At 35.3% G+C, this 13,105-nt stretch overlaps 1 protein-coding gene across 10 annotated transcripts in view; it reads right to left on the minus strand.

Moving 5' to 3' along the window:
- Window positions 1–13,105, minus strand: part of PAM (peptidylglycine alpha-amidating monooxygenase) — a 282,041-nt gene that overhangs the window by 30,216 nt on the left and 238,720 nt on the right. For all 10 annotated transcript variants that reach the window (XM_074383152.1, XM_074383150.1, XM_074383147.1 and 7 more), the window contains one exon: window positions 7,862–7,991. In XM_074383152.1, the coding sequence (XP_074239253.1) occupies window positions 7,862–7,991 (130 nt within the window). The remainder of the gene's footprint in view (window positions 1–7,861; window positions 7,992–13,105) is intronic.

A 13,105-nucleotide genomic window follows, 5' to 3' on the forward strand; every position in this document is an offset into this window, starting at 1 on the left:
TTTCTGCAGAATGACAAACCATTAGGGAAACTTGATATATTTACTTGCCCATGGTTTCTCCAAGAATGGGTTGCAGTATTTCTGTAAAATAACTGCCCCTTTGATCTATCTTTTCATTCATGCAAATATTCACCATCATTCCTAAATCTCTGGTCATACTATTTTAGGAAATAGCACTCCTATACTTTATTGATGAGGGGAATGCAAAAACGAGGTTTCATACACTGAACTTGTGTAATTTAAAGCATTTCTCTTAGCTCCAGATTATTTCTCTAGACACTCAAATATTTCAAAGTGTAAACTATAGGTTAAATTACTCACTGGCAGCTATGTAAGATCAGAGTCACAGACCTGGAATGCTGGGCTTGGCTTCCAAGGAAACAAGCTGTATTAAGGAAGACATATAAATAACAGGCCCACAGTCCTTGTGCCAGCCAGGTCAAATGAAAATGTTGCAGCTGATGAGTAGGTAAGTGAAAAACATCCTTTATCAATGGCATTGTTCTGCACTGCCCACAAATGTAGAAAAAGAAATGTATCAAGTAATTGATATTTTGCTGCCACAAACACTATTTGTGTATGGGCATTTATACTCATAATCTAGAAATTTCAAGTTTCCAGTGGTGGCAACAAATAGTAAAATTAACTAATTTGAGGATCATTTACTTTTATTTCATTATCCATTTTTTGGTTTTGTAATAGAAAATTCTGACACAGCAAATGAAGAAATGGGAAGAAAAATAGCAAATGAAGGAATGGGAAGAAAAATAAGGAACAAAACAAAATAAGACAGAGTAAGTAAATCAGAGCAAATTTTTTTTTGAGACAGAGTCTTACTCTCTCGCCTAGGTAGGAGGGCATAGCGTGATCATAGCTCATTGGAGCCTCGACCTCCGAGACTCATGTGATTCTCCCATCTCAGCCTCCTGAGCAGCTGGGACCACAGGTGCACACTACCATGGCCAACTAATTCATTTTTATTGTTTGTAGAGATGGGATTTCCTATATTGACCAGGCTGATCTTGAACTTCTGGGCTCAAGGAATTGTCCCAACTCAGCCTCCTAAAGTTCAGATATTTATAATTGAAATCCATTAAAAAAATCATCTTTCAACTTATCAAGAGATCTTTCCCAGCATCTTAGTACAATGTAACAACTAATTATCTGAATCTTTTTAGGTTTCATTTGCTATCACAAATTAGACTTACGTCATCTAGGTGTACAAAGGGCATTTTATGTTTGCTTAAGACTAGCTATTTTTTCATGCTTTATGATTATTATTCATATAATTACTGTACCACCAGTGAAGGATATCAGTAATAATGTAAATTCTAGAACTTACTGATTAGAGAATCTGTTCATTTAACTACTATCCCTCAAGAACAAAGTAAAAAATAACACAAAGCAAACAAAACATAACAAAACAAAATCCAAAGATAAAACACTCTACTTATATATACCTCATTGAAATGCAGTAATTTACTTCAGTAATGTAAATAACAAATAAAAAATGCAGAATCCTTAGGAAGAATATAGCTTTTAAAAAAGTAATCATTACATAATAGGCCTGACCACTTTATTTAAGACTATTGTAATGTCTTTCAACAGATGTCTATGTGTTTAAACTGGCAGCATCCAGGGACATTGATTTACTCAGATGATTGGTTGACCAGCCCTAATCCTTTCACTTGGGATGGCTGGAACTTTATGGAATTAACAGCTGGTCCCTGACGGTTACACGGGCAAATAATAAATGAAACTGACATCTTTTCTCAAATGAGAAAATCACAGTTCCCCCTTCAAACACACATGTTAAACTTGCTAAGTAAGTAGTTTATAAACTCTTGTAATTCAAAGAAAAGTAACCCTTGAACAGTCCACAAATGGCTGTCAGATTACAGAGCTGGATGCAGCGTTGCTATAGTAAACTGCTTATTCAGTGTTCCAAAGCAGCTACCCCACATTATTTGCTGCTGATAGGTCTTTATTTCAACCACATTTAATTTTTACAGGATATAATAATACCCTGCACATTTCACACAGTGCCTGGAGCACTTTTGATTTTCCTTTGCTTCTCTGGAAAAGCACTCAGTTGAAAAGAGTGAACTGTGGCCTATGGGCTGGAATTCATCAGTTCCTTATTTTAGCAGTTTGAATTCTCCATTAATGATTTTGCACATTAGCAGCTAATCAAACAGTTTAGCTAAGGCTGGGAAGAAATGTTTTGCTATATTCACACACAAAAAGAGCTAGAGTAAGAAGAAAATAAACTTCTATGCCATCAATCAAAATTAAGGGAATGCAAAATAAACAATAGCAACTGAAGGAAGATATGAAATATAATGTTGCAATTATATAAATTAAGAAGCTAGAGAGAGAACTGTAGTTTTTCATGCAAAAATATACATGAAAATGTAACCTCAATATTAGAAAAGCAGACATATCCTACAAAGGCCAGAGGCTCTCAATGGAATATAACTTATATGTTAAAAACACTTACTTCTGAAAATATACACATTGTAAAAAGCCCCTGTGAGGCAGAAAAAGAGGTGGGCAGACAAAAAAAATTCAGTATTGCTGTTTAGTGTTATTTTAGGCCTTGAACTATAGATACCACGAATAGATATGGGAAAAAAAAAAAGAACTAGGTATCATATACCCAGGCTCTGGATTCTATTCAGTCAATAAGGCAGTTGGGGACAAGTGACTTAAAAAAGTACATTGGTTACTTAACAATATAAGGTAGCTATTAATGCCCTCACTTTTTAGGCAAGGGACTGAGACTCAGGGAGTTCAAATGTCTTGATGTTAGTCTCAAAAATAGGAAATGGTAACTGAGATTCAAATCCAGGCCTCCTATCTTCAAAAAATGTGATTTTCTCGTACTCGGATTGACTTGACTGCATTGGTAAATCTCCAAGTCATTGTGTATAGTAGAAGAGATGAAATAATAGTCACATAACCAAGAAGAATTAGAGAAACTAGCATAAAACTGGAAGAGAAGGGCTCCAGTAAAGTGTGAGATGGCGATATGAGAGAGAAAGGTTGAACCCCGAAACAGTCTCTGTTGCAGAACTCCTGAGGGTTTTCCCTCAGACATGAAGGTACTAAAGTAACAGACACTTTTGAGTTCTGTACTCCAGGGCCAGTTAAACCCTAAGTTATGAAAGACATTGCAGATGTTGAAGCAGAACCCAGGCAGATATCTTAACTGAGGCTCCAGAAAACTAGTGAAGCAAATCTTGAACTGACTTTTCTACAAGTTAGGAAGCAGATGGATTTCTAAAACAATAGATCTTGGCAGAATTCCACAAAGTGTTGATAAAGAGATGGTTTGTGAGCTATCTGGCAGGAGGAGGGAAGAAGATTCCTAAAGGGCTATGAGTTCTCTACAAACAAAACTTGCAAAACCAACCATTCAACTGTTCAAAACAGCATCTATGAAGATATAAAAGGCATGCTTATCAAATACAATACAAAGCTGGGAGATCTAATACAAATTCTTTGGCTAATTCAAGTTAAGATAATACCTGTAAATTGAAACAATGTTAAATCTAATAAAGTGAAACCTAATTGGAATAAATCCCTGAATTCAATATTTTTAAAACAGTGCATAAGCATAAACTTCCAGTAAAAACATCAGCACAATTTTTGACATATATTTGAAGATTTTTGTAGATTACAAATTCCACATAAAGCAACACAGTGATATAACTGCTAAAAATAAGTGAATACAATTCTCTTATGCCAACAAAAATGTAGAATACACATCAAAAGAATTAATTACAACACTAATCAAATAATACGTGAGGTGTTGTGACTTCTAGGTGAAACACTTTAAAGGGAGAGAAAACAAAATTCCTTCAGTTGAAATAAATCATGTCAGCATGAAGACTGGTTGAGAGTTTGGAGAATATTCAGTTCTTTCTTCAAATATGCAAATAAATGACATGGGTAAATGGGAATAAATTCATCCTGCATTACTATAAGGTGAAGTTATAGGTAAAATAATGAAGAACTTTATAACAGCTAGATAAGACCCATAATTGGAAAGCATGTCTCATATCTAGGGAATTTCTTGGCATTGAAAAAAATTAAAGCACTGCATGACGATTGAAGGTGTTGTAGCAGAGACATGTACCTTAGTTGGGAGGCTGGAGATAAGCTCCCTGATGGACACTTGCTGTTTTGGGTGTACAGTGTTTATTGTTCCATTTGTGCTAATGAAACCTCAACTTTTCTAGCTGAGCCACCATTTGAGCTCCACTCTCAGTCCACTGCTTCAGATGATGTTGAAATATGCAAATAAATGACATGGACTCCCACATTCTGTGGGTAGAACAAAAGACTCAGGCTAAACCAACGACTCAATTTTATTTCTCTGCCCAAAATACTTGGCTTAATGGACGATGAGACATGATCTAGGTCAGACCAAGGAATGCTACAAAGACTAGTTTTAGTGAGTTTATGTTGACTTATTAGGCATATAGACTATCTCTTCTGTGACATTAGGATGACAATGTGAACTGAATCTGCAAATGGAAAGGAGCGACAGAAATGACTCAGGGACTGTGAATGGAGCCACCCTACAGAAAAATGAGCTGTGAAATAGATTCTAATGATGTCATTGGGCTACTACATCCCTTGAAATTTCCACTTATACAAACTAATTTCCTCTGTTCCTAAGTTAGTTTGTACTGAGTTTTCTCTCTCATTTGTAACAGAAAGAATCTGAAGTGACACCACTTCCAAGAGCACTTCCAACTCAATGTGAAGAAATGATAAACAAAATAAGAAATACAACTTCTAATATCTAAAAGTTAGGGGCAAGACCCATAGCTTAGTTAAGTGGGTATATGATTTGAGTTCTGCATGGTACACCCCAACCATAGCTCAGATACCTGAAAGAAAGGCCAAGAAGCACTTGAGTGTGGTGGTGATTTTAAGACAAAAACCTAAGAATAGCTGTTACTGAGGCAAAAGCTACCTAGTTCCTGCTGGGAGGCATTTAAACTTTAAAGAGCTCTATCTGCCACGCTGCCCTAACATCAGGGCAGACAAGAGACACTAAAGTTTCATTACACCCTGCTGGCAATAGGCATTTCTTATTTCAGCTAGAAGAGAAGCTTGTTAAAGTAGCAATACTGAAGTAAAGGAGAAAAATGGAAATCAAATTGAGAAAGGGAGTGACTATCACCTTTCAAGAGGACAGAGGATTATCATCATTATTATTTTGGTTGCCATGTTTATTTAGCGTGGTTAAGTCAAAGAATAAGGGCTAAAGTTACCAGGTGGTTACCAGGTGGGAATGCAGAATAGTAGTGTTTATAAAGAAAGCTGATACAATGATATCGAAGGAGCTTTGAGTACTAAGCATAAATCAGGAATTATTATTAACTCTAAGTACTGTTTGATATTTAAAGAAAGATCACAGCTTATGAACTATGGGATATGGAGTGCTTTAATTTGATTTAGAACACGTCCTGGTCTTACAGAACGTATACTTTTGTGAACCTCAGAAATATCAGAATGGAAAAGATTTCAAGGAAAATTAACATAGGATTTACCACTATGCAACAGTGGTAACAAGAAGAATAGAGTTTCCACCTAATTTTTAACTTGTATTGTCCCTCACCTGTATATAAATTCCATAGGAAGGGACTTTTTCTTTGTGCAAGCCTTGGATTTTTAATGAAGGACAGAAAAAAAAAACCTATATACTTCATCCAATTTATAGAATGTGACTTAGGAATGATGGCCATGCATTACTATGTAAAGAATAGATCTTGAATCTAATTTGTTCTTTGAACAAATCCAAATTTATTTTCCTAAAAAATAACTAACACAGTAATCCACTTCTGATTCTACTCAGAGAGCTGAGTGCTAGAAAAGAATTTCCTTACAACTATGGCTTGCAAATGTGCTAGTGGCCAACAGGCAATAAATACCAAGAAGGGAGAAGGAAAGAGAGAAAAATATTTTTACATCTGAAAGAAAGATGGAGAGAAGCAGAGATTGAGTAAAATCAGCAGTTTGCTCTGAAGACGTCTTGCATGTTTAACCACATGCCTTAGTGGATGTCATTTATCAGGGTAAATACTCTCAGGCTTTGGCAATGAAACCTGAATCTATTTCCATAGGATGCTGGTTACCTAGATGCTACCACAGCCAGATATGCAACAGAAAATGCTCGTAGGTGGTTCCTGTTTCATAGTCTTATTTCATCTCCCACCCTAAACTGGCCTTATATGTCAATTTTTCTATTAAACTGTTCCAGCCTCTGCTGTTTACTTGGAATGAATATCACATTAAAATGGAAAATTGGCTTTTGTCCAATTTAGCTTTAGCCAGCTGAAACAGTATTAAAGGGAGAAAATGATGCTGTAATTTTCCCTTCTGGTAAAATATGGTTAGAAATCCATGCAGAAAATGTAGCAATATTCATTAAAGTGAAGAATATGCTACCATGAATAGTAAGTTTGCTTTTAAAAGCACTTGTTAAAATACCATTAGATGTTCAATAATGACTAAGACTATGTAACAGAGATGTATGAATGAGAATGTTGAGTTTGATTATTTACTTTGAACTCTGAAGTGATCTTTTTCAGATTCCATTTTCAAGTGTGACAACTGGAAAGGGCAATTAAACAGTAACAAAGCTACCAATCTATTCTGAAATGCTGATTGAATTCCATCTTCAACTGCACAAAGAAAACTAGATATATGCATATGTGACAGAACCGGGTTAAACATAGGTTTAATCAACATCTCTGAAACGAGAGAAACAATTGAACTATACATGTAGATCCTCAATTTTCCAACGAGACCCCATAGTTATACTAGGTTTAACTGACAAAAGATTTTCAAATTTATCTCCCTGTGTAAATTTGTAATATAAGAAGTGAATAAATGGATATTCATTACTTAAAAGAATTAAAATAACCTGCTAAGTTGTGGGGCAAGCTTTTAAAACTACAATCATGAATATGCTTACAATTCTATCAAAAGCAGTATTGCAAAGTGGCTAAGTGAGTCCACTATGGAGTTAGATGCGAAGCAACTGAAGCCTGGCTTTGCCACTTGCTAATTTGGGCACAATGACTTAACTTCTCTTGGTTTCTACATCTGTAAAACCTGAATGATGGTGACTCAGAAGAAACACTCAATAACTGTTCGACATTTTTACTAAAAATTTCTCTAAGAAAGTAGGAAAGGAAAATCCAGAGGATAAAGCAGGAGTAATAGACAGTCCTAGAGTTATTTTTAAATCTTTGATGCTGATGAAAAGAGCAAATTTGAGTAATAAAATTAGTCTGTATTAAAACATAAAGGCTGAGTTGCCATTTCTTCACATGTAGTGGCCAAACTGCCCCAACCACAGTGTCCAGGACAATGGCCTTAGCATAGTTCTACACTCAGGACATGAAAATAACAAAAGTGTGTTGTTATAGTCAACCAGAAACCTTTCTTAGTTAATCATTTATCATGAGCACTCTCCTTGAAGTCTTGAACATTTTCAGTAAGGTACTGACTTAACTATCTTTAATGTTACTCTTTTTAGGAAGTGACAATCACTTCACTTCCTGACGTCAAAGGAGGGAGCAAAATGGTAAGTGGGTAGAATCACAGACTGTTACTTCTTTCCAAAAGCTATTTGGTGAAACTACTTTGTATTAAAACACACAAGACTTCCTTTCTGCTACTTACCACCGTCAGACATTAAAAGAACAAATATATTTTGCTCGTAAAAATCAAATTCTAAAAAACTTTTATAGTTCTCTCACCATTATTCTTAATTTAATTAAAAAAATGTACACAATTTTTGTTTTCATTTGCTTATTGAAGAAAAAATATTACTTACTTTATAGCCCAGACACGGTCACCTCTGTGGAAAATCACCAGATTATTCTTAGGGTCTAGAGCCACCCCAGAAACCTGACCTGGCAACAGGTATACTCCAGGCCAATCCAGTGCCTCTTCCATGTGGAAATCTAAAAGATATATTCACAGATTTAGTGTAAAAAAGAAAGGTCAATTGCCTCATGAGGATTCACAATAGTTATAAGAAGCTCATGCAATAACATCACTAGATGCAAAGAAATAAAAGGAAGACAATCAAGCCGTGCTCTACATAAATCATACCACATGCACATTCCAAGTAGCCTTCTGAGTGATAAAATGAAGTGACTGGGAACTCGTATTAGGACTGTTTTTTTTTCCTTTTGGTAAGATGCCTGTAAAGCCAGCTAACTCAAGTCATTAAAGGGTAAATTTGAGACAGCCTTTTTCTTGACAAGATTCTTACTTTAATCTCTTTAGAAAATATGACAACATAGATGGCATTTTAATACAAAGCTTTTTGTGAATAAATAGGAAGAATAGGCAATAAGCCTGAAACTCTGTGTTCTTATGTCTCTCTCTTATCTATCATCTATCTATCTATCTATCTATCTATCTATCTATCTATCTATCTATCTATCTATCTATCTCCTGAGTAAATTCTGGATATTCAATATTAAACAGCCCCCATAAGAAACCATCTGTTGATTATTCCTTGTTACAAAGAACTAAGTTACTGATTTCATTCTCCTAACTTCTTACAGTGATACTATAAGAATAGGACTCTCTTTCACTCTTCATATTTTGTTTCCTAAAATGAGAGAAGAAAAATATGACAGAATCTCTGTGACTGAATGGTTTCCAAATTATTCTTATTTCTTATCAGAATACATTTATCTTCAGAGAATATCTGGGTTTGTGTGTGTAGGTGTTTTGAGACAGGGTCTCACTCTGTCTCCCAGGTTAGAATGCAGTAGCACCATCACAGCTCACTGCAGCCTCAACCTGCTGAGCTCAAGAAATCCTCCCGCCTCAGTCTCCTGAGTAGCGGGACAACAGGCGTGCATCACTATGCCCAGTTAATTTAAGAAAACAATTTATTCTAGAGACGGCATCTCACTGTGTTGTCCAGGACGGTTTCCAGTTCCTGGGCTCAAGTGATCCTCCTGTTTCAGACTCCCAAAGCGTGGGGATTATAGGTGTGAGCCACCGTGGCCAGCCTCATTTGTGTTAATCACCTTTATAAACATGCTCACGAATAAAGGAGTGTGTGCATCAATATTAATTGAAGATATAGAGTTAGGATGATCACTGTGAAAGCTACTGTGTCAGCATTAATATTCTTTCCCTTCCAAATACTTCAACAATAAAGGGTACAATGTATATATCTATACTAATTGAGGATATAGAGCTATGAAAATCACTGTGAAAGCTACTGTGTCAGCATTAATATTCTTTCCCTCCCAAATACTTCAACAAATATTCTGAAAAGAAAGGCAGCAATTTGAGTCTCATTTCTCCTTGCCACCCTATGAAGGATGTGGTAACATAAAGTGAAATCCTCAAAGACAGATATTAAAGACTGGGGGCAGAAAGGGAAGCTCAAAGCTTGTATGATCAGCTATGAAAACTTGAGAGGATGCTTGTGTGAGGACAAGCACTTTTAAATAATTCTGTCAACTATAGAAAAGAAAAAGTATCTTTCATCCAAAGTATTTTAAACTTTGTGCATTTTTTTCTTTAATAAAAATTAACAAAACATAGCACAATTAATAGGATGCCCAGATTAGGACAACCTTTGCTGAAGCATTTTCTTTCTTTCTTTTTTATTTTTGCTGAAGCATCTTCAACAACTATTCCCTAAGCGTACTTACTAGGTAAGTAGCTATGCTAGAATCTGGGAGTGCAAAGGAATAAAACATGGTTTTTGGCCTTGGTAAATATAACATAAAATGATATAATATAATATAAGATATAATAGGGCTATAATAAGATAGGAAGGTGACAGAATAAAATGTTTAAAAAACTCAGGAACCCAATACTTACGACACAAAGTAGTACAGGAATATGTGAGAGGGTCCAGAATCCTTCCCGACGTTTGGGCTGGACTAGGATAGGATTAAGGCCCACTTAAAAGGTTCCCCATGGAAACAAACATTTATGTTTGCACTTAAAGGTAAGGTGGGGTTTATCAAGTGTAGAAGTAGGCAGAGAATATTTTGGTCAAAAAGAATAAAAGTGAGGATATTTATAACTGCAGAATGTATTTTAAGATTTTCAAAATAATCTGGAAAGGATATGCGTGTATGCCAGGTGGAATGGGGGGCTGGGGACTGGATTAGCTGATCCTGAGATGTGGTTTACACTGGAAAATGTACTGATACCACCTAAAAGAGTCTGGATTTAACAATGATAATATAGTGTGTAGCTGTGCTATCTTGACCTCTGCTGATAATTTTGAGGCACGTTACAAGTGCTTTATTAGCAGCAGTAAAGCACAGTGTCAAGGAATAATTTGCTTTTGAAATATTTTAGAGCATATGAAAATGTTATTGTCACTCGTGTATTGTGATATGCCTTCCTGATTTGGAGAGAAGGTAGGCAGAATTACAGCTGGCATGCCTGAATTTGCAAATAATTTTAGGCATAGCAGTGGATGTGAATGGAGCTGCTCAGATGAACAGTAGATGAACAGTATCTATCATCTATCATCTATCACGCTTGCTTGTCATAAAAGGGAAAACAATTGCAAACTTCTGCTACAGGCAATTGGGAACCACTGAAGGTTTAGAAACATGTTTTATTGGTACAAAATGATTGTACATATTTATAGGATACCTGAGATATTTTGATACAAGCATGATCAAATCACGGTATTTAAAATATACATCACCTTGAACACTTATCACTTCTTTGTGTTGGAAACATTTAATGTCTTCTCTTCTAGCTATTTTGAAACAGACAATATATTGTTGTTAACTATATTTAACCCGCTGTGCTATCAAACACTAAAAGTTATTTCATCTCTCTACGTGTTTGTACTCATTAACCAACTTCTCTATTCCCATGGATCTTTCCTAGACTCTGGTAACTACCATTCTATTTTCTGTCTCCATGAGATCAATGTTTTAAGCTTCCACGTATGAGTAAGAATGTGGTATTTGTCTTTCTGTTTGGCTTATTTCACTTAACATAATGACCTCTAGTTTCATCCATTTGCTGCAAGTGACAAAATTCCATTCTTTTTTATGGCTAAATAGTATTCAATTGTGTACACACACCACCTTCTCTTTATCCAATCATCTGTTGATGTATTCTTAGGTTGATTCCATAACTTGGCTACTGTAAATAGTATTGCAGTAAACATGGGGGTACAATTATCCCTTTGATTGACTTCCTTTCCTTTTTGAAAAATTTCATTGGTATAATGATTACATTAAAATTGTAGATTGTATTAGTTTGTTTTCACACTGCTCATAAAGACATACTTGAGACTGGGGTAATTTATAAAGAAAAAGAGGTTTGATGGACTTACAGTTCCACGTGGCTGGGGAGGCTTCGCAATCATGGTGGAAGGTGAAAGGAATGTCTGACATGGTGGCAGACAAGAGAGAATGTAAGACAAGCAAAAGGGGTTCCCTTTATAAAACCATCAGGTCTTGTGAGACTTATTCACTACCCTGAGAACAGTATGGGGGAAACTGACCCCATGATTCAATTACCTCACACTGCGTCCCTCCCATGACACATGGGAATTGTGGGAACTACAATTCAAGATGATATTTGGGTGGGACACAGCCAAACCATGCCAGATAGTATTGTCATTTTAACAACATGATTTTTTTCAGTCCATGAGCAGGAAATATTTTTCCATTTTTTTGGTGTTATCTTCAATCTCTTTCATCAATGTTTTGTAGTTTTCCTTGCAGGGATCTTCATCTCCTTGGTTAAATTTATTCATCAGTATTTTTTAAAGCTATTTTAAATAAGAATTCTTCCTTGATTTCTTTTTCAGCTAGTTCATTATTGGTGTATAAAAATGCTACTGATTTTCATATGTTGACTTTGTGTCTTGAAACTTTACTCAGTTTCTTTGTAAGTTCTAAGAGTTTTCTTGGTGAACTCCTAAGGTTTTTCTCTATATAAAATCATGTCATCTGCAAAGAGGGAACAATCTTACTTCCTCTTTTCTGATTTGGGTGTCTTTTGGTTCCTTTTCTTGCCTGACTGCTCTAGTTAGAACTTCTAGTACTCTGTGAAATAAGAATGGTCAAAGTGGGCATCCTTGTCCTCTTCCGTTCTTAAAGAAAAGGCTTTCCTCTTTTCTCCATTCACTGTGATGTCAGCTTTGGGTTTGTTGTATATGGACTTTATTACATAGAAGTATATTCCTTCTATGCGTAATTTTTTGAGAGTTTTTGTTATGCAGAAAAGTAGACTTAGCAAATGCTTTTTCTGCATCTATTGATATAATCATATGGTTTTTGTCCTTCATTCTGTTGATGTGCTGTATCATGTTTATTGCTGAACCATCCTCATATCCCAACAATAAATTTCACTTGATCATTATGCATTATCTCTCTGATGTGTTTCTGAAATTGGTTTGATAGTACTGTGTTGAGGATTTTGCATTTAAGTTCATCAGAGATTCTGGTCTGCTGTTTCTCTTTTTTTCACTGTATCCTTATCTGCTTTTGGTATCAAGATAATGCTGGTTTCATAGAATAAATTAGGAAGAATTCCCTCTTCTTCCACATTTTGGAATAGGTTGAAAAGAACTGATACTAGTTCTTTATAATTTTGGTACAATTTAGCAGTAAAGTCATCTGGTCCTGGGCTTTTCTTTGATGGGAATTATTATTATTATTATTACTGATTCAATCTCATTACTTGTTATTGGTGTGTTCAGGTTTTCTGTTTCTTTCTAGTTCAAGCTTGGTGGGTTATATGCTTCCAGGAATTTATTTATATCCTCTAGGTTTTCTAATTTATTCACATGCAGTTGTTCAAAACATTATTATTTCTAATGATTCTTCATATTTCTGTGGCATCTGTTGCTATGTCACCTTTTTCATTTCTGATTTTATTTATTTGAATCTTTTCTCTTTTTTCTTGGTTAGTGTAGGGGGCAGTTTACTCATCTCGTTTATCTTTCAAAAAACCAACTTTTTTTCATTGGCCTTGGTATTTTTTTTAAGTCTCTATTTCATTTAGTTCTGCTCTGATCTTCATTTTTTCCTTTTACTAATTTTGGGTTTGGTTTGTT

The sequence above is a fragment of the Saimiri boliviensis genome, chromosome 1 (assembly GCF_048565385.1).
Source record: "Saimiri boliviensis isolate mSaiBol1 chromosome 1, mSaiBol1.pri, whole genome shotgun sequence".
NCBI lineage: Eukaryota > Metazoa > Chordata > Mammalia > Primates > Cebidae > Saimiri > Saimiri boliviensis.